General features: G+C 43.8%; 1 protein-coding gene across 1 annotated transcript in view; it reads left to right on the forward strand.

The window, feature by feature from the left end:
- Window positions 1–24,719, forward strand: part of LOC126260500 (facilitated trehalose transporter Tret1-like) — a 504,093-nt gene that overhangs the window by 445,929 nt on the left and 33,445 nt on the right. Inside the window, exon 8 of the mRNA XM_049957830.1 lies at window positions 20,983–21,194. Coding sequence (XP_049813787.1) covers window positions 20,983–21,194 — 212 coding nt within the window. The remainder of the gene's footprint in view (window positions 1–20,982; window positions 21,195–24,719) is intronic.

Consider the following 24,719-nt stretch of genomic DNA (forward strand, 5'->3'; position numbering starts at 1 on the left):
TACATGAATAACCGTTGTACATCGAGGAGATGCTCCGCATGTGAGCATCGATTGTAGGAACAGAAGAATTTCTAACACATGGGATACCTAAAGCGAGATGTACAGCTCTTACACTTCCATACTGAGCTAAGTAAAATGACTATCTTTATGCCTCAATACGCCGTCCCGGCATGTCATCAGTGTTTATTATCTCAGTTCAACCTGCTCGAAGCATCAGCCCACTCTTCATTTATTAGATATTTGTCGTCTGTTCCTCGTTTTCACAGGTACTTTCGTCTCAAACAATGATATTCCTCCTCTTCAGCATTGGCACCACACTGAACTATCCTCGTTCCATTAGCATTGGGCTCTGACCCTGAAATATTACCACTTTCTCCGTGGCCAAATCTACTAAAGGTGAACGACGAAACGATGTTTACCACTACCACTCCCTGAGCGTGTAATTCAAGAGGAATCGTTGGGGATCATTTTAAGTAAGTGATTGATTAATGGAAACTCGGTGAGAGGCTGTGATTGCCTCTCGTATTGCTCTTACCGCTTCAGGTTTCACTCAGCATCCTAGCAAGCGAGATCCACACGGTAGATTAGTCCTGGACGTGACGTGCCGAAGGTTATGGCACGTTCCACAGTTAACTTTCACTTCCTACTCATTGTGAGTCTCAGGGACGAGACGCCGATATTTCCAGAAGAGACGCTGAGGATATTTTCTGATTGTTGTCTGCGCATCTGAGTAAGTGAACAGCAGAGACGGTTTATAGGTAGAAAAGAATATTTCACTTTCACGTTTTGAGAACGTTGCAACGCTTGATGTATCGATATCAGAGATCTCCGAGAATGGGATCTTGGTGGTATAAAGATCCATGAAAAAGAAGAGTTTAATAGTCGTTATACTATCTTTCTCTGTAAACCGTAAAACATGCAGTCCTTTTGTTTCTGTCTTCTACTTGTGGAAAAACGAAGTTTTTCTTGCTATAGTTCTGAAACTTCAGAAGTGGACTGGGGCGACACTATTAAGCTATTATACCTGAAGTTCGTAGCTATCAGTAAGTGTTACTAAGGAAATAATTAGCATAGCTTCTTTTGTGATAAGTTTATTTTACGGTCAACTTGGCGATACATTTGTGAGTTGTGCACTAAGAATGTCACTTGACAATATCAGCGTTTCCTAAAGAGATGTCTTACATGTCGTCCACGAAACATTAAGCCGGCGAGCAGTTCTAGGCGCATCAGTCCGGAACCGCGCTGCTGCTACGGTTGCAGGTTCGAATCCTGCCTCGGGCATGGATGTGTGTGATGTCATTAGGTTAATTAGGTTTAAGTAGTTCTAAGTCTACGGGACTGATGGCCTCAGATGTTAAGTCCCACAGTGCTCAGAACCATTTTTTTTCGAGACATTAACTAATCATGAAATTAGACATAGTTTATAACTGTCGTTGAGTCTACACATCATTTTTACTTTTATGTTACACTACCAGCTCTGTGTAAAGAAGAACACAGTTATAGGCTAACTATTCCACTCATATCGCCAAATAATTGCTTACAAGTGTATGTCCGAAAGGGCTTCCACGTTGTGTTCGATTTATATACACAAGGTGTTCCAAGATCTTTGCGACAAACGTCAAGGGATCATAGATCACGTCATGCGAAACAACTTGTGTTAGAAACTCAATGTTTGCTGATGTTTCCCACTGACGCTAGGCGTCTTTCAGAATTCGCCGGTCCTGGCACAACGAGATTTCACCGATCTACCAGAGTCCGCTAACCAGGTGCCCAACATATTACCTACCCCAGTACACTGACAGAGTGATTTTCTATAAGAAAACATCTCAAAACGTGAACGTGAAATATTCATTCTTGCCTATAGACTGGCTCTGCTTTTCACTTACTCTAAAGGTATTCTAGAAGTAAATCAGGAACTTTAATTTTGCACGGCCTACCATCTTTTACACGGAGATGATGACTAGTTGATAGGCAACACATATTGCATACGAATGGTGCAGAGTGCCTACGCCCTGCCTCCTCTCAGTGGCATAAAAAGTCTTAACACTTTGACCACCATCGGGACATACATAGTGACAATTACTGAACAATATGAAATAAAATCGGCATCACTTCTGAACGGTTTGCGTTAGGACGTTCAAGCTGCACAGTTGACCGCGGGGCATGATGGGACTTGCATCGTTTGGTTCAGCGACAAAGACCATTTTCATTTGGATGGGTTCGTCAATAAGCAAAATAGGCGCATTTGGGGAACTGAGGTCGGCCGCTGTGGCCGAGCGGTTCTAGGTGCTTCAGCCCGGAACCGCGCTGCTGCTACGGTCGCAGGTTCGAATCCTGCCTCACGCATGGATGTGTGTGATGTCCTTAGGTTAGTTAGGTTTAAGACGTTCTAAGTTCTAGGGGACTGATGACCTCAGATGTTATTCCCATAGTGCTTAGAACCATTTGAACAATTTTTTGAGGAACTGAGAATCCGCATTTTGCGATTGAGAAGTGTCTTCACCCTCAACGGGTGACTGTGTAGTGTGCAGTGTCCAGTCACGGAATAATCAATGCGGTATTTCTTGATGGCACGGTGATTACCGAATGGTAAGTGAAGAGATTGAATGATGACTTCATCCCCATTATCCAAAGTGACCCTGATTTCGACAAGATGTGTTTCATGCAAAACGGGCCTCGACTTAATCGAAGCAGGAGACTGTTTGATGTCCTGGAGGAGTACTTTGGGGACCGCATTCTGGCCCTGGAGTACCCAGAGGCCGCTGACATGGGCCTCGATTTGCCTCCATATTCTCCGGATTGAACACATGAGACTCCTTTTCGTGGGGCCATATTAAAGACAAGGTGTACAGCGATAACTCAAAAACCATTGCTGAGCTGAAAACAGCCATTCAGGAGGTCATCGACAGTATTGATGTTCCGACACTTCAATGAGTCATGCAGAATTTCGGTATTCGTCTGCGCCACATCACCGCCAATGATGGCAAGCATATCGAACATGCCGTAACCTAAATCCGAATATCTGTAGTGACGTTTACATGTTGAATAAAGTGTATATTGTAACTAACTGACGTTCAATAATTGTCACCCTGTATGTGTCCCGCGATAGGTTATCAGAGAACTATTGCGTGTTATTGCTATGTGTCAATGTCCTTCTGTTCATGCGAAGTCTACTAATAGTGAGCAGAATTCTTATAATTACAGACTGTACCTGTAGGTTATGCTATCCTCAAGTTTCATGGTTAACTCTCGCCTCCATTCCGTCACATCGAACTAGTTCGCACCTGCAGATAGGCAACTCAGGTTTCCAGATTCGCAAACCGGGCTGTCTTCGCACCTTCCTAGACACATCGTGTCAACGATTTGCACCTACGAATTGATGTTTCCCACATCACAAACGAAGCCCATATTGTACACCTGTAGTGTGAGTTACAAACATGGAAAGATGCTCTGCCCTCTGATGTGTGTCTGTTTTCAGTATGTCTTGTAGTTTTTGCGCAATCGTCTTTTGAAACCGTGAAGGTACTTATGTATGTGCTACCTCCTTCCCTCTCCCAACCCCCTTGGAAAACGAAACGGAGGGAAACATTATTTTCATATTGTTACCTCTCACTAAGACATCAATTAAAATAATAATATTTTAATGTTTTTGAAATAACATTGGTAGTCAAAGCGTTAAAAGTCTAGCTTCGCTGGGAAGCTTCAGCGAATATATTGTCTCTGGCCAAAGTTGTTTCCCCTCACGTGATCCATCACACCATAGCGGGGTATATAAATGATTGGAGTTGCAATTTTCCGTGTCAGGTAGAACGGTCACCAGAATGCATTAGTGGTATTCGTGTTTAGGGGTGTTACCAAGCCTTGTAGAATATATAAGATGGTTGAACAGCGTCGGATGCTGAGTGATCAGTATGGGACACGCCACTTCCTCGAGAGGCTACGTTATCAGCATCTGACAGGCTTTGAAACGTGCCTCATCGTGAGTCTCCATTGAGCCAGCTGGTCGAATCGTCCAATATCTAGATTTGTGCATTATTCAAACGTGACAGTAACCTGATGATGGACTGTATGGGAACGTGCGGGCAGCCATTCTCGTCCACAAGGTTCCGGTCGACCAAGTCTGGCCGCCACAAGGGAGGATCGCAGTATTGCGCACGAAGCACATCGTAATCCCTTCACATCTGCACCTGCTATTCCCGAACAAGTAATGGACTCCCTACAACATTCTGTGTCATCCCGCACCATAGGTCGGAGGCTAGGAGTAGCCGGACTAGCGAATTACCACACCATGCCTAGATTTCCGTTAACACCACAACACAAACGCTAGGACTGTTGATTGATTGTGTCACATTGTCTTCAGCGATGGATCGCAGTTCTGCACTACTCCAGTGACCATTGGTGAAGAGTATGGTGGAGACCAGGGGAGAGGTCCCATTTTTCCAGTGTTTTGGAGAGGCACAGTGGTGCTACTCTTGGCATTATGGTGTTGGATCAGTGCTCGTCCACACAGGGTACGTACCTATATGAACTACCCATGTGAGGTACTCTCATGGCATAGCCAGATCTGTCTCCAATAGAACATGTGTGGGACAACCTCAGTCGTTAACTCCGTCCCAGTACCAGATCCAGGATATCAAGGTCCAGCTACAGCATTTGTTGGTCAGCTTGTCTTAGGAGAAGATAAATCGACTTTATGACACCTTTCCAATCATGCCAGTGCATGTACTCATCCAGAGTAAGAAAAAGGAAAATCCAGAAGGGGAGGAGAAAACAAATTCAAACGAGGGTTCTGATAAAAGGTATCCCGACTCCTATTGGAGGATATTAATATGGGTTAATTCGCCTTTATAGCGGCTTGAACTCCGGTGGAGACACTTTCAATGAGAAGTCTGAATGTCTGTGGAGGAAAGGCAGTCCAGTCTTCCTCAAGTCCCTAAACTAGAGATCTTAGTAATGTTGGACGCTGGGATCTTGATGGAAGTCGATGTTATAGCTCATCTCAAAGGTGTTCGATTGCTTTCAGGTCGGGAATGTGGGCTGGCCAGTCCATTTCAAGGTTGTTATTGTCCGAAAACCAACCCTCAGAGGTATTGCTTTATGAGAGGGAGCATTGTCATGTGTATACAAATAACCATCATGTCCTAACTGATCCTCTACTGTATACAGTACACAAATCTATAAATGTGTTCATATTCTTCCACATTTACCATTTTCTTGAGCTCAATAATGGACCACACGCTAACCACAAGAAACAACCTCCATAGCTGTAACACCCCTTCCTCCGTACATCACTGTTGGTAGTGTTCTCTAGGCATCTTCCAAACACAAACAGTACCATCGTATTGCCACAGGGTATAGCGTGATTAATGACTCCAAATCATTCATTTCTAGTCGTCTACTACGCGATGGCGTCGCTCTTAACACCACCTCGAGCGTCTCTTAGCGCTGATTACAGAAATGTGTGGTATATGAGCAGCCGCTCGACCACTGTACCCCCCACACTTCTAACTCCCTAAGCACAGTCGTTGAGATAAGTGAACGTCTGGTAGGACTTTGTAATCAACGAATGGTTACTTCCGTTAATTTCATGCGAAATTTTATGGTCACTCTCGGCAGTGCTCGACGGTCCCTGACCGTCATTACGCGAAGTCTGCCTGATCTTGATTTAGTTCTGGTTGTTCCTTTGCGTTTCCACTTCTCGGGATAGTCACAAATAGTCGACTTAGGCAGCTTTATAAGTGTTGAAATGTTCCTGTAGAATTTGTTACTAAGTTGAGTTCTCCTGGCTAAACCGTTTTGCTGTTACTGCTTCCGTACTGGTAACACCATATTCCCCGACTCCTTTTATACTGGCGGCTCCGCCTCTGGTGGTATGTAGTGATCATGTCTGCGTTACATACGGGTGTCCGGATATTTTTCTACTAACAAAGGACGTGGATGATCTTGAACGGAAATTGCTCATCCCAAAAACTGTGATACGAGACATTCGGAAGCAAATCTACGCTTCTTACCGCGATAGACATTTGAATGATCACCTATTCACGGTCTAAGAGAGGAACTTTGGTAACGCGAAATACCGCAATATCCTTATAACAGTACCAAACACACACGTAGTTCAATTTCGTAGCTTTCTGCTATATTTCCGTCTGTTCAAAATAATTATCCTGCCCGGAGAACTTTGAACAGCTACTCAGTCTTCACAGTGTTGTTGTGGGGTTTCAGTGAAGCTATTTATTTATCAGTCAGGTAAAAACAGTACATTGTATTTACCGTTACAAACAAATGAAACAGTTATCAAGCTACACTGCTCTTCTCCAAAATCTCTCAACTTAAGCTGCACTCAGTGTAGCAAACAGAAGATCTTCTCCTGTGCAAGATGAACGGTCGACACTAAAGTAGGATTTCGATGGTCTGTGGCTCACCACAATCACAGGTGGTGGTATCCGCAGGGAAGTGCCATTTGTGGAGGTTACTCCTACATCTTCCAACTCCACAACGTGACAGATGAGTAATCTACTCAAGATTCAGTTCTGTCCATGCCCAGGTCGGAGGTTATACGAAAGGAGAGGCGAGGTAGAATTATTCTCAAGTCGAGAGATCCACTATTGTTTTCGTGCTGTAGCTGCTGTTGTTAGCAAGGCTGAAATGACCTAAAAGAAACTTCTTCTGTATCTCAACCTTGTGATTGCTGCAAGGTGTCCATGCAGTTGATGGTTTTCCTGATGAGCCTGATTTGTTCTCTCTGCGTTGGCAGCTGCTTCACGGCGAATATCTGGTGGCGTTATGCCAGCGAGTTGGTATATTTTTGCAGGTGTCGTAGATTTCAAACCATTTGTAATAAGCCTACACATTTTGTTTAGCTTGTTCACTATGAAGTGGTCAAAGTAAAGTTGAACAGAACAATACACACCGTAGTCTTACAAACACCGTTGTCTTACAAAATCAATGACGCTTCTCGTCTATAGTTTATATTGCCTAAAGAAGAACACATCAGGGAGTTGGAAATATTTCATTGCCTTCAAAAATGGTTCAAATGGCTCTGAGCACTATGGGACTTAACATCTATGGTCATCAGTCCCCTAGAACTTAGAACTACTTAAACCTAACTAACCTAAGGACAGCACACAACACCCAGCCATCACGAGGCAGAGAAAATCCCTGACCCCGCCGGGAATCGAACCCGGGAACCCGGGCGTGGGAAGCGAGAACACTACCGCACGACCACGAGATGCGGGCTTTCATTGCCTTCAGTGGCAGTATCTCGAGCGTAACGTCCTCGTTCGGAAAATTTCCTTCTAAAAGGAAATCACACAGAAATAGGCGTTAGCAGACAACAGCTGCGTTTTGCATGCGAATTGCTCATACCACTAGTTTTCGTGCCGTTTGTGCGTTCGAGGTAACGCGCTTCCCTTGTAATAGCTGTGTAAGAGCCCTTATATAAGGATTAAGGTAAAACCGATGAGGAACTATATCGATGGATGGGGGAGGGAATAAATACGGATGAGTTACTCACAAATCCGATTTGCAGAAAGCGCGAAGAGCTAGTCTTTTCAGTATTCATGATTAGAATCCTTTACAAGTCACTCAAAGACTCCCTAACTGGTGAATAATATTGCCTTCAAACCTGAGGAATCTGCTGGCACGCGATCGGCACGCTAACTAGTCGTGTTGATGTCAGAATCCCGAACTTTGAATCACCCGAGTCTGGTCTGAGAGTACAGTGAGCCAAGGTTTGCCGTGGTTGATCACTATTCTCGTATTTTCCCAAAATATTAAGGTCCCTACCCCAAATAGGGTTGTCGGAAGCGTTGTCGGCATGTGCGTGTTTCTGGATCGCCGGTTTTTTCGGCGCAGATGAGAGAATATTGGGAGTAGCGGACAATCATTGTAGGCCACGGTATAGGTCCTGCTACACAAACTTTGGCTGAATAAACAACAGTACACAAGCTGGAGATCCAGTTATTTCCATTATTTTTTATAAATTTTCAATAAATAGGCGAACTTAATGATGCGAAGATAAGTTAGTGAAGTTGAAGGAGGAATGAAATGTGGTCAAATGGCGGTGAGAAAACGAAGATTATATAGAATGAATATCAAACCACGTGTTCCATTACGGAAGGATATTCAGTTAAAGGTCATACTGTTACGAGAGACTGAAGAATAGTATTACAGACATTGAAGGAATCGCGTACGGAATAGAAAGACTCGTTTAAAAAAAAAAAACAGTGAGAGATATTCCACGAAAATCATTCATGTCTATGCACCAACGTGCTCACCTTCTGAAGAGGAAATAGAACAGTTATACGAAAAGGTTACGGCAACTGGTTAATGGCAGCAGATCGAACTAGAAGGTTGAAGTATTTCGTTTTAATGCGAAAGTAGCACAAAAATATACAGTGGAAAATTTTGAATGGTACTGGTAATGACAAATAACGTACATTAGTAGAAGCTACCGAGAAGAGCAACCCTTTTATCCTTAAAAAAGTCCTTCCACAGCGAAAAAAGAAGAAAATGAACTTCTGCGAGCCATAGAGGTCTTATCAAAGAATGAAGAAACTGTACAATATGAGACGAAAACGTACATTGTAAGTGTTTGTTTAAGAACAGAAACCTATTACATAAAATAATAAGTTCAACTTCTTGTTGTTGTTGTTTGGTCTTCAGTCCTGAGACTGATTTGATGCAGCTCTCCATGCTACTCTGTCCTGTGCAAGCCTCTTCATCTCCCAGTACCTACTGCAGCCTACATCCTTCTGAATTTGCTTAGTGTATTCATCTCTTGGTCTCCCTCTACGACTTTTACCCTCCACGCTGCCCTCCAGTACTAAATTGGTGATCCCTTGATGCCTCAGAACATGTCCTACCAACCGATCCCTTCTTCTAGTCAAATTGTGCCACAAATTTCTCTTCTCCTCAATTCTATTCAATACCTCCTCATTAGTTATATGATCTACCCATCTAATCTTCAGCATTCTTCTGTAGCACCACATTTCGAAAGCTTCTATTCTCTTCTTGTCTAAACTATTTATCGTCCATGTTTCACTTCCATACATGGCTACACTCCATACAAATACTTTCAGAAACGACTTCCTGACAGTTAAATCAATACTCGACGTTAGCAAATTTCTCTTTTTCAGAAACGCTTTCCTTGCCATTTCCAGTCTACATTTTATATCCTCTCTACTTCGACCATCATCAGTTATTTTGCTCCCCAAATAGCAAAACCCCTTTACTACTTTAAGTGTCTCATTTCCTAATCTAATTCCCTCAGCATCACCCGACTTAATTAGACTATATTCCATTATCCTCGTTTTGCTTTTGTTGAGGTTCATCTTACACCCTCCTTTCAAGACACTGTCCATTCTGTTCAACTGCTGTTCCAAGTCCTTTGCTGTCTCTGACAGAATTACAATGTCATCGGCGAACCTCAAAGTTTTTATTTCTTCTCCATGGATTTTAATATCTACTCCGAACTTATCTTTTCTTTCCTTTATTGCTTGCTCAATATACAGAATGAATAACATCGGGGAGAGGTTACAACCCTGTCTCACTCTCTTCCCAACCACTGCTTCCTTTCATGCTCCTCGACTCTTATAACTGCCATCTGCCTTCTGTAAAATTGTAAATAGCCTTTCGCTCCCTGTATTTTACCCCTGCCACCTTCAGAATTTGAAAGAGAGTATTCCAGTCAACATTGTCAAAAGCTTTCTCTAAGTCTACAAATGCTAGGAACGTAAGTTTGCCTTTCCTTAATCTTTCTTCTAAGATAAGTCGTAGGGTCAGTATTGCCTCACGTGTTCCAACATTTCTACGGAATCCAAACTGATGTTCCCCGAGGTCAGCTTCTACCAATCTTTCCATTCGTCTAAAGAATTCGCGTTAGTATTTTGCAGCTGTGACTTATTAAACTGATAGTTCGGTAATTTTCACATCTGTCAACGCCTGCTTTCTTTGGGATTTGAATTATTATATTCTTCTTGAAGTCTGAGGGTATTTCGCCTGTCTCATACATCTTGCTCACCAGATGGTAGAGCTTTGTCAGGACTGGCTCTCCCAAGGCTGTCAGTAGTTCTAATGAAATGTTGTCTACTCCCGGGGCCTTGTTTCGACTTAGGTCTTTCAGTGCTTGTCAAACTCTTCACGCAGTATCTTATCTCCCATTTCATCTTCATCTACCTCCTCTTCCATTTCCTTAAGAACATCGCCCCTGTACAGACCCTCTATATACTCCTTCAACTTCTTAGATAATGAATATTATGCGGACGTAGACCAAAGACATAATTAGTTAACAAATAATTTCTAGTAATTGACAACAGAAACACAATAGGGGTGGTCGAGCGGTTCTAGACGCTAGAGTCTGGAACCGCGCGACCACAAGGGTCGCAGGTTCGAATCCTGCCTCGGGCATGGATGTGTGTGATGTCCTTAGGTTAGTTAGGTTTAAGTAGTTCTAAGTTCTAGGGGACTGATGACCTCAGAAGTTAAGTCCCATAGTGCTAAGAGCCATTTGAGCCAAACACAATAGAATATGCAGAAACAAACATTGGTACTCAGTAACGTCTTACAGAATGTTTAACTTGGTAAAATTAAAATTGATAACAGAAATAGGTGAAAACAGAAGTGAATGATGAAGACAAAAGGAAACATGTTCGGCAGACAGCACATTACACCAATATAACAGACGACTCTATAACTAACAACAAAACGAAAATTTTCCAATCTTAGAAGGGTTTAAGAGAGGAACCATAAATACAGATAGATAAAAATAATCGCATCCTAAAAGTAATTTCAGATGAAATGTGAAAAAACAAGCCGCTGATGAAAACAAAGAAAGGGCCACAAGATGATGGGGAGTCAATAGATATGACTGAAGCCAGACGAAATGAAATGCAAAAGGAACTTTCAATATTCTTTACAGAATTCTTACGACAGACAAAAGGTCCTCAAAACTGAAACTGCTCTGCTTCAGAAGAAAGAAGACTAGAAATAAATAAAAAAGCTTTAGATATACCATCTTCCTATCTGTAATGCACGAATTACTCGCTAAAATTATTACAAATTGTATAATAAAGTCATTGAATTACAATCAAAAAAGGGAGCCAGTTGTGCCTTAGAGAATCCAATGAATTTGATCACGTAATCTTAGTTGTGGTGAATGTAAATTTCAATGAGTGATTACTGTCTGCGATTTTGACGACATCCAAAACGTTGGACTTCGCTACATGTTAGGCTGACACCATAACCTACATCCCTGAAAACAATTTTCAAACAAAATAAATATCTTTAGTATTGCTTGAGCGTGTACTATTGTCACGCATTATAACATGTTTAGGTGACTGATTGAAGTCAACGTCCACTGTCGTTAGGTTCGATCAAGTCAACAAGCAGTATCGGAAAGTTCAACATTACTAAAATAGAGGAAGCAGATGAAGAAAACAATATGGCACATCCCGCGGAGGTTTTTTAACGTTCTCTACTGCGTTTCCAATATGGCAGAGCCTAACTGCATTGCTCCACGAATCTCATTTTTCCACTTGAGACATAACTTACGAAATACCCATTAATATATCAGAATTTGGCGTCAAGCTATTCACTTAATATGTTCTCAAGATGAACAGACGAAGAAGGCAGAGAGCAAAGTGAGCCCGCAGCCTCTGCCCCTTCGTAAACAGAAACCTCCTGTGGACAGATGATTCTGTTCTCGCATTCAGAATAAACCTTGTCAGGTTTGGTGTGCAGCCAAGTGACACCAGAACTTATCTCAAGGTTCTCAGAAAGCTATTTGCGATCTGACATCACATTTACATACGTGTCTTGCTGGACAGGTAATACTTCCCGTAAATGAACTGGTAGTGTAACTGTTCCCTACGAGACCTCTTTTTTTTTTCGTCCAACGGTTTTTCGCGTACTCCTAACATAGTATTCTCGAAAGAGAATGGGCAAAAGTGGAAGATAGCCCGGTGATCTACTCGTGAAATATGTGAAGCTCTGTAACATTGACTAAATTTCAACTATAAAGATGACAAACAGCATGCTGTCTCCAGAAAAACGAAGACGAGAAGGGATGGAATGATAAAAGAGAACGACACACGCCGTTGCGAGCGCTTTAAACTTCTAAATGTTGCTTCGCGTGTCCCTGACTCTTACTTCCTGAAGAAAGAGGTGAAAGCTATGCGGAATAGATAGTAAAAGAGTTAACGAGGTCTCAACGTGCATCGTGTGTACACTGCGGAGACGTTGCGTCGACTGCAGACATCACTTTCATATAGGAGAAAGTAAGGGCGGTAGCGACAGAAATCGCCAAGGGAGTGATACTTCGTATTCTGTGCAATATTTATTTAGTGCTAGTCATAAACTTTTGTATGCGCGCTAGCGTTTGCGCGCTTGCGTTTTTATATATGTATGTGTGTGTGTGTGTGTGTGTGTGTGTGTGTGTGTGTGTGTGTGTGTGTGTACCAACGCATTCATATGTGCACGTATGCGAATAAGAGACTACACATGTGGACTGTATTTGAAAAAAATTACAGAAAGAAAGTAAGACGTGAAGATACGAATCACAGGTAGTAACTTCAGACGTGCCCCAAGCAGTGTGCTGGGACCTTTACTCTTGTTTTATATTAGTGACCCGGCAGACAATATTAACACCAATATCAGACTTTTCTGGGATGATACAGTTATTTTTAATGAACTAACGTCAGAAAAACTTGCAGAAGTATCCAAACAGATCTTGATAAGATATCAGAATAGAGCAAAAGATTTGCAGCTTGATTTCAGTGTACAGAAATGTAAACTTACGCAATTCACAAAACAAAGGGAGTAGTACCTTGTGGCTACAATATCAGTTGTTGGAAGTTGTAAAGAATCCAATCATCAAATATCTGGGAGTAACAATTTCTAGGGATATGGAACGGAATCATCACATAGACTCAGTCGTACGTACAGCAGACGACAGACTTCAGTTCATTGGCAAGACACTGGAAAAATTCAGTTAGTCCACAAAGGGTAATACTTACTGATCATTCGTACGTCCCATTATAGCATATTGTTCAAGTGTATACGACCTGTACCATATCGAATTAAGGGGGAATTTTGAACGCATAGGAAGAAGGACATCTCGAATGGTCACACGTTTGTTTCATTCACTGAAGCGCGTCACGGAAATGTTGAAAAACCTGAACTGAAGGAAAGTTATCCCGCGAAAGACTACTTACAAAATTTCGAGAACCAGTATTCAGCGAAGAATCTTGAGGTATTTTACACTCCGCTTCGTATCGTTTTCATACGGTCCATGAAGATCAAATCAGGCTAATTGCAGCACGTACAGAGGCAATTAAATGCTCATTCTTCCCGTCTCTTTACGTTCAAAAATGGCTCTGAGCATTATGGGACTCAACTGCTGAGGTCATTAATCCCCTAGAACTTAGAATTAGTTAAACCTAACTAACCTAAGGACATCACACACATCCATGCCCGAGGCAGGATTCGAACCTGCGACCATAGCGGTCTCGCGGTTACAGACTGCAGCGCCTAGAACCGCACGGCCACTTCGGCCGGCTCGTCTCTTTACGTGTTTGGTAGGAATAAACTCTAACATATGGAACCATGCTAAATATCCTCTGCCGTGTGGATTATAAAGTATGTATGTAGATGTAAATGTAGAAGAGAAGGAGACAGGTTAGCCGGCCGGTGTGGCCGAGCGGTTTTAGGCGCTACAGTCTGGAACCGCACGACCGCTACGGTCGCAGGTTCGAATCCTGCCTCGGGCATGAATGTTTGTGCTGTCCTTAGGTTAGCTAGGTTTAAGTAGTTCTAAGTTCTAGGGGACTGATGACCTCATAGTGCTCAGAGCCATCTGAACCATTTTTGAGAAAGGTTATTTGGGATAGATACTAATCAGTCGTACGAACCCAGTATAAATGGACAAACATGTCCGGTGACTGGGTGTTTGTGTTGTCCTCATCATTTCATCATCATTCGTGAAAGTGGCTCGATTGGACTATGTAACGATTGGGACTTCGCACGGACGCTGATGGCCGCGCAGTTGAGCGCCCCACAAACCAAACATCATCATCACAACATATCCGTCATTTTCTTGATAGTAAGGCATTTTATCTTCCATTTTTCTTTTCAAATAAAGTACTCAGTCGTAAGCGCAATCGATACCCTAGAATACTTATCAGTAAGCCATGTACCGTCTAAAATTTTTGCTGAAGCATAAAACATGGACAGCTGACCTCTTTTATAAATTTCCTCCCCATCTGTTCATTAGTTTCGACGCAGAGAGTAGAATGTCTTGGACACGAACTATCCAACTCTATGACAGACGCATTATAGATTCCCCCCTTGGTGGACGGTCACTTACAATACTTCGGCATTCGATTCATGACGCACGTCCAACAGATACGTGAAGACGAGGCGATATCGTCTTTGAAATTAATAGTACATATCTGAGATTTACATAAAAATAGTGTACAAAATATAACTGCAAGAAGACTGACTTTCATGAGAATAACTGGAAAATAATAATAGCAAACATTAAGAATAACCATAATATTAATTAGTTTAGCACTTTTGAAGCCGTGTTTAATATCATCAGAAATGGAAGGGCAAAGACAGAGAAGAAGAATAACTCAACAGAGATAGTAACTGCCGGCCGCGGTGGCCGTGCGGTTCTGGCGCTGCAGTCTGGAACCGCGGGACTGCTACGGTCGCAGGTTCGAATCCTGCCTCGGGCATGGGTGTGTGTGATGTCCTTAGGTTAGTTAGGTTTAAGTAGTTCTAAGTTCTAGGGGACTTTTGACCTAAGATGTTGAGTACCATAGTGCTCAGAGCCATTTGAACCATTTAGAGATAGTAACTGTTAAGAAATCTCATACTGTTCCGTAGAGAAATTTGTACTCAAGAATGGGGAGGGGAGGGGGGAGAATTTGCTGTGTTATGAACTGGTATAGAGAGCTTCTGCTTTGTTGAAGACGAGTATTTCTACTGTGCTGCTCAGAGAGTAGTGTTGGTGTCGAAGATTCAAAAAAAAGTGCGCAATGATTTAGCAGACGGCAGAGTAACCAGAAGGTATGATAGTCTGTACTTTTACCTGCACGTAGCCTTGAGAATTATTCATAGACTGGAGTTATATGGTCGAAAAAACGAAAGTCACAAATAAAGCTCATTCAAGCGTTTGTCGCCATTTGCATTGGCATGAGCTCCCATATGAAAGTCCTTGAAAAAATGTATCACCATAATCAAGAACTAGATGTCCCGACGATTCTCAGAGTTATTTTTCCAGCTCGATAGAAAATACTACTTTATATTTCTGAATGGAAAGACGCCGACACTTTCTTACAGATCACTAAGAAATGGTCCAGAACTATCCCAAGTTCTTAGCAGAAGAAGAAAAAACTGATTCTGTACAGTTCAGGTGTGGAGGTGCAAGTAATCATCTGAAATGAGGCATAATAAGCCTTTAACAACAGAAACTGATTTTGTTTTAGATTGGTTACTTTTCAAGTCTACATTCTGTGTTTACTGTAAAAAGGCAAGTAAGTCAGCGTTTACATACTGGGTGGTTGGTGCACGGCATTGCTGGAATTGCTCTTAGGTTTAATTCAAAGTCGTCGGTGTACAGGATCAACATTAATAAAACTTACAAACTGCAGGGACGGATTCCTGGCCGGAAATGGAGGAGAAAAGGTCCTATGAACATGCGTCAGGAAATGCAGCGTTGCCACGGTAGTTGGCGCTGACGAATGAAAGTTCCTCTGACCACGTGTCGTGTGTTCCTCGTGTGCTGCAGGCTGTGTGATTGACGCAGCGTATTGTAGGCCCCAGAATGTCGGGAACAAGTCGAGATGGTGTTTGTGTACAGCCAAGCAGATGGAAACGTTCGAGAGTCAGCACAGCTATACTAAAACAAATACCCTCACACGCACACTGACCACATCATACAACATTTGACGGCTGTTTTGGGCTTTTGTATGATCATGGATCCTTTCAGACAGACGAACGTTCAGGGAAGTGGCGGACTCTGTGTATTCCAGATTTGGAGGACCAGGTTGCACGGGAGATTGAAACGAACCGTAGCCAATCTCCAGGCAAGTGGCTGCCAGCATGGTGCACACCAAAGTACGATTATGTGTATTATGACAACTGCGTGCATTGCTTCCGACGGAGGCCACTTTGAACATCTGTTGTGACCTGGATTCGGTGCATGTCTATACTGTGTTACGGGACTATTTGTTGTTGCACGCACACCATCCATTTCCACACACATGTTCATAGGATCCTTGACTTGATAATCTCTATTTGCTCATGTCCGCAGCTCGTAGTCCAGTATTGCCGAAGCGGTAGCTCAGCGTGTTCGTTCAGAGAGCTGGCTGGCCTCTGTAATAAAGAAAACTGTGTGAAATGATTAACAACGAACTTCAACAGATATCATGTGAGGTCCGCTACGACCAAATATTACAAATTCCAAAAAAATAAGTGGCTAGCGGTACTGCCTCTGGTCACGGGGTCTCGGGTTCGATTACCGACCGGGTTGGGGATTTTCTCTGCCCGGTGACAGGGTGTCTTTGTTGTCCCCATTACTTCATCATCATCATCACCATTCGTGACAGTGGTTAGATTGGACTGTGTACAAAAATTGGGCAGCGTAAAGATTGGGAATTTGTACGGGCGCTGATGACCGCGCAGTTGAGCGCCCCACAAACCAAACATCTGTAGATGCTCATTCTATGTCTTTTTTTTTTTTTTTTTGTTCATTCAAGTTTTCTTTCACACTTCAGATTTTCAACTCCTTTCCGATATTTTCATTTCGTATTTCAACTATTATTTTACATACCTGCCCAGCTGTACTAAATCTCTCTGTATTCGTTGTAATTGCATTCCTTTTATTTTATTCAGTATCCACGACCCACTTTCGTAGAACAGGCTTGGCAACTCAACTGTTGTATAAAATTTCAGTCACGCTTCTTTCCTTGTTTTATGCTTTTTCAAGTTTTGTTAATTGTGCCACAGATACTTCCAAAGCCATTCTACTTAATCCCCTTTTGTTCTTCGTATTTATGCGATATTTTACATCTAAGATAGTTAAAATATTTCACCTGTTCAATTGTTTTCTCATTAACTATGTATCTTAGTTTTCACTGAATATTTGCCATAAAATGCCGTTAACTTAGGTTTACTAGAAGATATTTTCATATTACACTGAAGAGTCTAAGAAACTGGTACACCTGCCTAATATCGTGTATTGCCCCGCGAGCCCGCAGAAGTGCAGCAACACGAAGTGGCATGGACTCAACTAATGTCTGAAGTAGTGGAGGGAAGTGGCACCATGAATCCTGCAGGGCTGTACAGAAATTCGTAATAGTACGAGGGGGTAAAAATCTCTTCTGAACAGTACGTTGCAAGGCATCCCAGACATGCTCAATAACGTTAATGTCTAGGGAGTCTGATGACCAGCGGACATGTTTAAACTCAGGAGAGTGTTCCTGGAGCCACTCTGTGGAAATTCTGGACGTGTGGGGTGTCGCATTCTCCTGCTGGAATTGCCCAAGTCCGTGGGAATGCACAACGGGCATGAATGGATGCAGGTGGTCAGACAGGATGCTCACGTACCTCTAGATACGTCGTATCTAGACGTATCAGCGGTCCCAAACCACTCAACTGCACCCCCCCCCCCCCACATACACACACCATTACGCAGCCTACACCAGCTTGAACAGTCCCCTGCTGACATGCAGGGTCCATGGATTCATGACGAAGTCTCCATACCCGTACATGTCCATCCGATACAATTTGAGACGAGACTCGGCCGACCAGGCAACATGTTTCCAGTCATCAACAGTCCAATGTCAGTTTGACGGGTCCAGGCAGGGGTAAAGCTTTGTGTCGTGCAGTCATCAAGGGGCCTTCGGCTCCACGAATGGGCCTTCGGCTCCGAAAGCCCATATCGATTATGTTTCATTCAATGGTTCGTACGCTGACACTTGTTGATGGCTCAGCAATGACATCTGCAGCAATTTGCGGAAGGGTTCCACGTCTGTAACGTTGAACGATTCTCATCAGTCGTCGTTGGTCCCGTCCTTGCAGGATCTTTATCCGACCGCAGCGATATCGGAGATGTGATGTTCACGGTACTCGTGAAATCTCCACTTCATCGCTACCTCAGAGATGCCGTGACCCATCGCTCGTGCGCCGACTGTAATACCACATTCAAACTCACTTAAATCTTGATAACCTACCACTGTAGCAGCTGTAACCGTTCTAAGACCTGCGTCAGACACTTATTGTCTTATATAAATGTCCTGCCGCCGTATTCTGCCTGTTTACATAACTGTGTATATGAATACGCATGCCTACACCAGTTTCTTTGATGCATATAGGAATCTTTAACGAAGCTTTAACGAATTTTTCTAATTTTACCCCACCGTTTGTTCTAGAATTCCGCCTGCGAACTGCACCGTCAATTTATATATTGAACAGGGCAGGGGATAATCTACAGACTTGTCTCACCCCTTTATTTATTTGTATCGGTACTGTATACAAGCATTTCATATCTAAGATTGCCGATATTTTTTTGTATACAGAACTTTGGTAGCTGATATGAGCTGTAAAGGTTAACTTCCGTGCTCTATTATTTTCCTTAATCTTTCCTGTATCACATTATCTAGAGCCCTCTCAAAATCTGTACAAGCAATAGGCGTCACTTTGTTAAACTCTCTCTGCTTTTTAATAACCTGTCATAAAATAAAAGCTGCATCAGTTGTTGATCGTACCTTTCTAAATCCGACCTGTTCTTCCACTAGTAAACATTCGGCTATTGTTTCCATTCTCGTGTGTAAATTTCTTGCATAACGTTTATATGCCGTGCTAAGTAAGTTCGTACTGCCAGAGTTTTCACATGTATGTTTTTCTCCTTTCTTATATATTGACACCTCTTTTGCTTTCTTCTAATTTCGTGGTAGCTCTTTTTACCTCCAGCGTATGTTAAACAAATATAACAATTTAAGATGTAATGATAATCCTCCATACTTAATGCGTTAATTCCTTCTAAACTTATTGCTTTACGGGTTTTTTTCGCATACATTAATACATTGGTCGAACCTTAATAAAACCGAAAAACTGTAGAGACGGATGCCCGACTAGAAATGGAGGAAACAAGGTCGTATAAACATGTGTACGGAAATGTGCAGTGTGCGTGCAACGACAAGAAACCGTCCCGGAACACAGTTCAGAGCTGCATCGCATCCACGTCACAGCAGATGAAAAAGCGTCCTCCATGGCATGCAATGCACGCGTTCACACGTCGCGTCATGGATTGCCGCACTCTTTCGCACTTTTCACCTCTCTCTGAATAGCGCCCCAGGTGTCGTGAACACGCTGTGGAAGCGTATGCACATCAGGAACTGGTTCAGCATCCACAACGCCTTTCAGATGCCCCCAGAGATAAAAATCCAGAAGGGTTAAGTTCGCACACCTTCTAGGTTATGCTACAGGGCCTCCACGTTTTATCCAATGTCTGAGGTGTCTTCGAACTGTAATGCGGAAGTGGGGCGGTGCTCCGTCATGCAGAAACCACATAACATGTCGCACTGCCGAAGGCGCATTCTCAAGCAGCCCTGGTAGAGTATTCCGCAGAAAGTCCAGGTCGTTCCTTCCTCGAGGGGTTGTGGAATAATAACCGTTCAAGCGTGTGATCACCAAGAATCCCTGCCCACAAACTGATGGTGAATCTACGCTGATGAGACGCCTCAACCATTCCCCGAGGACTGTCTGTAGCCCACAGATGACAATTATTAAAATTGATAATGACAGTTCTGGTAAACGTTGCTTCGTCGGTAAAGAGGGCTAATAACAGAAACCCCATAATTGTGATGGTCTGTTGTAAAAACCATCGACAAAATCCTTCCCTTAGAGGAAAATTAGCTGCTGACAGCTTGCACTCGTTGCAGGGATAGCAGCGGCTGTCATGCAGAATACACATAATTGTGCTTTGGCTTACAGCTTATTGGCGGACAATTTACCTGGAGCTTGTACTTGGGTTCGTCTCAATATCCTGTAGAGCCCGGTCCTCCAAATCTGGTGTACACACAGCCCGCCACTTCCCTCACGTTCGCATGTCTGAAAGGACCCACGATCACACGAACGTCCAAGAAAGGGTTTGAAGTGTTGTGTGATGTGGTTAGTGTGCGTGTGAGGGTTCTTGTTTTGGTATAGCCGTGCTGCCTACTACTTCCAACTGCTTGGCTGTACACAACACCGTCTCGGCTTGTTCCCCACATGGATACCGAACCATTCTGCTGCTTACAGTACGCTACGTCAATCACACAGCCACTAACACAACGAACACACGACACGAGGTCAGGAGAACATTCATTTGTCAGTGCTATCTGCCGTGGCTACGATGCATTTCCGGACACACGTTCCTCCATTTCCTACCGAGCGAGGTGGCGCAGTGGTTAGCCCATTGGACTCGCATTCGGGAGGACGACGGTTCAAATCTGCATCCTGAATTTAAGTATTCCGTGATTTCCCTAAATCGCTTCAGGCAAATTACTGGATGATTCCTCTGAAAGGGCACGACCGATTTCCTTTCCCATCCTTACCTAATCCGAGCTTGTGCTCCGTCTCTAAAGACCTCGTTGTCGGCAGGACGTTAAACATTAATCTCCTCCTTCATTTGCCGCCGGAGTGGCCGAGCGGTTCTAGGCGCTACAGTCAGGAACCGCGCGACCGCTACGGTCGCAGGTTCGAATCCTGCCTCAGGCATGGATGTATGTGATGTCCTTAGGGTAGTTAGGTTTAAGTAGTTCTAAGTTCTAGGGGACTGATGACCTCAGAAGTTAAGTCCCATAGTGCTCAGAGCCGTTTGAACCATTTTTGTCCTCCATTTCCAGTCAGGAATCCGTCCATGATCCTTGATACCTGTTCATCATAACTGTGTGACCTTGGGAAATGTGACAATAATGGAATGGCTTCCTGTCGCAGGGAAGGGTCGGCTGGCCGCCGCCGAGAAGGCACTGTGCTGGCTGCGAGGCTGGGTGCAGCCGGAAGACATCCGGCAGGAGCTGAACGAGCTAGTGGTGGCCATCGGAGGGGCGGGCTCCGCCGACAAGGCTGGCGCGTCCGCGGCGACGCAGCAGCAGCAGCAGCGCAAGCAGCCAGCGTGGCGCAACTACCTCAAGAGGACCTTCGTCAGGGTACCGTCTCACTGTGCTTCTTGTAGTTTATGTACATCATTTTTTTCTGCGTGGGCGCCACAGCCTCAGAAAAGTTGAGAAACGATAGTTTTCCAACAGACCGTGTGTAATTTATTTTATGTTCACACTACCAGTTTCACGTGGCGGCAATTCTTAAGAGACACACTCGTTAACGGCCAATGCCTGAAACCGCTAGTGTGAAAAATACACTACTCGCCATTAAAATTGCTACACCACGAAGATTACGTGCTACAGACGCGAAATTTAACCGACAGGAAGACGATGCTGTGACATGCAAAGATTAGCTTTTCAGAGCATTCACACAAGGTTGGCGCCGGTGGCGACACCTACAACGTGCTGACATGAGGAAAGTTTCCAACCAATTTCTCTTACACAAACAGCAGTTGACCGGCGTTGCCTGGTGAAACGTTGTTGTGATGCCTCGTGTAAGGAGGAGAAATGCGTAACATCTCGTTTCCGACTTTGATAGAGGTCGGATTGTAGCCTAACGCGATTGCGTTTTATCGTATCGCGACATTGCTGCTCGCGTTGGTCGAGATCCAATGACTGTTAGAAGAATATGGAATCGATGGGTTCAGGTGGGTCATACGGAACGCCGTGGTGGATCCCAGCGGCCTCGTATCACTAGCAGTGGAGATGACAGGCATCTTATCCTCATGGCTGTAACGGATCGTGTAGCCACGTCTCGATTCCTGAGTCAACAGATGGGGACGTTTGCAAGACAACAACCATCTGCACGAACACACGAACAGTTCGACGTTTGTAGCAGCATGGACGATCAGCTCGGAGACCATGACTGCGGTTACCCTTGTCGCTCCATCACAGACAGGAGCGCCTTCGATGGTCTACTCAACGACGAACCTGGGTGCACGAATGGCAAAACGTCATTTTTTCAGATGAATCCAGGTTCTGTTTACAGCATCGTGATGGTCGCATCCGTGTTTGGCGACATCGCGGTGAACGCACATTGGAAGCGTGTATTCGTCATCGCCATACTGGCGTATCAACCGGCGTGATGGTATGGGGTGCCATTGGTTACACGTCTCGGTCACCTCTTGTGCGCATTGACGGCACTTGGAGCAATGGACGTTAAATTTCAGATTTGTTACGACCCGTGGCTCTACCGTTCATTCGATCTCTGCGAAACCCTACGTTTCAGCAGGATAATGCACGACCGCATGTTGCAGGTCCTGTACGGGCCTTTCTGAATACAGAAAACGTTCGACTGCTGCCCTGGCCAGCACATTCTCCATATCTCTCACCAATTGAAAACGTCTGGTCAATGGTGGCCGAGCAACTGGTTCGTCACAATATGCCAGTCACTACTCTTGATGAACTGTGGTATCGTGTTGAAGCTGCATGGGCAGCTGTACCGGTACACGCCATCCAAGCTCTGTTTGACTCAATGCGCAGGCGTATGAAGGCCGTTATTACTGCCAGAGGTGGTTGTTCTGGGTACTGATTTCTCAGGATCTATGCACCCAAATTGCGTGAAAATGTAATCACATGTCAGTTGTAGTATAATATATTTGTCCAATGAATATCCGTTTATCATCTGCATTTCTTCTTGGTGTAGCAATTTTAATGGTCAGTAGTGTAAAACCAAATTTATACACAGTCTGGCGGAAAAATTTCGTTCTTCAAGTCTACTTAGACAGGGTGAGCACAAAGTCTTGCCCTGATTATAAAAATTCATAACACAATAACCGTTTGACATGATAAGTTACATTTGACGCCGTTACATGGGTTAGTGTTACTAGTTGTGACCAATAGATGGCGCTAGTGCTCCATAACACCGACGCAGTCTGTTAGGCGACTTTAGTTGCTGGCGAAATGGCGTCGAAGCAGGAGAAAGCGCAATGTGTGCTTTGGTTTCACGAAACAAAATCGCCCGTCACTGTTCAGCATAAATTTCGGGCTTCTTATGGACGCAACCCTACTGACGTTAAATCTATAAAGCGATTGTACGCAAAGTTTAACGAAACAGGCAGCGTTGAAGATCGTCCTCAAAGTGGCAGGCCTCGTGTGAGTGATGCAACTGTTGATCGTGTTCGGCAATCGTTTCACCGGAGTCCGTCTAAATCAACTCGTCAACCATCACGCGAACTCCAAATACCGCAAGCAAGTGTGGCGAAGATTCTCCACGAAAGGCTTAGGTTGCATGCTTACAAAGTGCAAATCGTGCAGGCGTTGCAACCGAATGATTTGCTGACACGTGCTGAATTTGCAACTGAGATTCTCAACAGGATCGATGGTGATAACGATTACTTAAATCGCATATCCTTCACCGATGAATCCACCTGTCATGCCAGTGGAATGGTAAATGGGCATAATGCCCATATATGGGGTTCAGAGTCTCCACATGCTATTGTACAGTTACAGCGAGACAGCGAAAAAGCGAATGTTTGGTGCGGCCTCATACATAACCAGGTTTTTGGACTGTTTTTCTTCGCGGAAAAAAACATTAGCGCTAACATTTATTTAGACGTTTTGCAACAGTTCATTGCCCTGTAGTCAGAAGAATATCAACCATGGATACTTTTCCAGCCGATGGAGCACTCCCTCCTCCGGGCTTTGATAGTGCGTGATTTCCTGGATGAAACATTTCCCGATCGGTGGATTGGAAGGGTCGGTCCAACACCCTGGCCACCCCGCACTCCAGACATTACGCCCCTTGACTTATTTTTCTGGGGCTATATCAAGGACAGAGTCTTCGTCACATCAGTTGCTGACGTCAACGAACTGAAGGCTAGGATACAAGCTGCTGTGAGTACTATGACAGAACACACGTTACGAAACAACTGGCGGAAAATGGAATACTGCCTCGACATTCTCCGAGCTACCAATGGAGCACACGTTGAGGTTTACTAACTTAAGTGGTCTTAAAAAAACTAGTAACACTAACCTATGTAATGGCATCAAATGTAAATTAATATGTCAAACGGTTATTCTGTAATAAATTGTTATAATCAGGGCAAGACTTCGTGCTCACCCTGTATATTAGCAACTTTTTATCCTTGGCCACCAGAGACAAATCTCTTGCTGCCACAGTAGTTCTCAATCACGATTTTACTGCACTGCATACGTACTATAAGAAATGGAGGGCCGGCCGCGGTGGTCTCGCGGTTCTAGGCGCTCAGTCCGGAACCGCTCGACTGCTACGGTCGCAGGTTCGAATCCTACCTCGGGCTTGGATGTGTGTGATGTCCTTAGGTTAGTTAGGTTTAAGTAGTTCTAAGTTCTAGGGGACTGATGACCACAGATGTTAAGTCCCATAGTGCTCAGAGCCATTTGAACCATTTAGAAATGGAGGCTTAAAACTAGTCTACCTAAAACAGAGATCTCAGCGTTCCATCTAAATAATAAACTGCCAAATGTAATAGTAAGTGTTTCCCTGCTGAAACACTCCGCGTCTCATTACTTGCTCTTGTATTCTGCGTGGCCGAATATTGTGCTTCAGAATGGATCATTGTTTCTTATTATTAGCATGTTGATAGGTCAACA

The sequence above is a fragment of the Schistocerca nitens genome, chromosome 5 (genome assembly GCF_023898315.1).
Source record: "Schistocerca nitens isolate TAMUIC-IGC-003100 chromosome 5, iqSchNite1.1, whole genome shotgun sequence".
Classification (NCBI taxonomy): Eukaryota; Metazoa; Arthropoda; class Insecta; order Orthoptera; family Acrididae; genus Schistocerca; species Schistocerca nitens.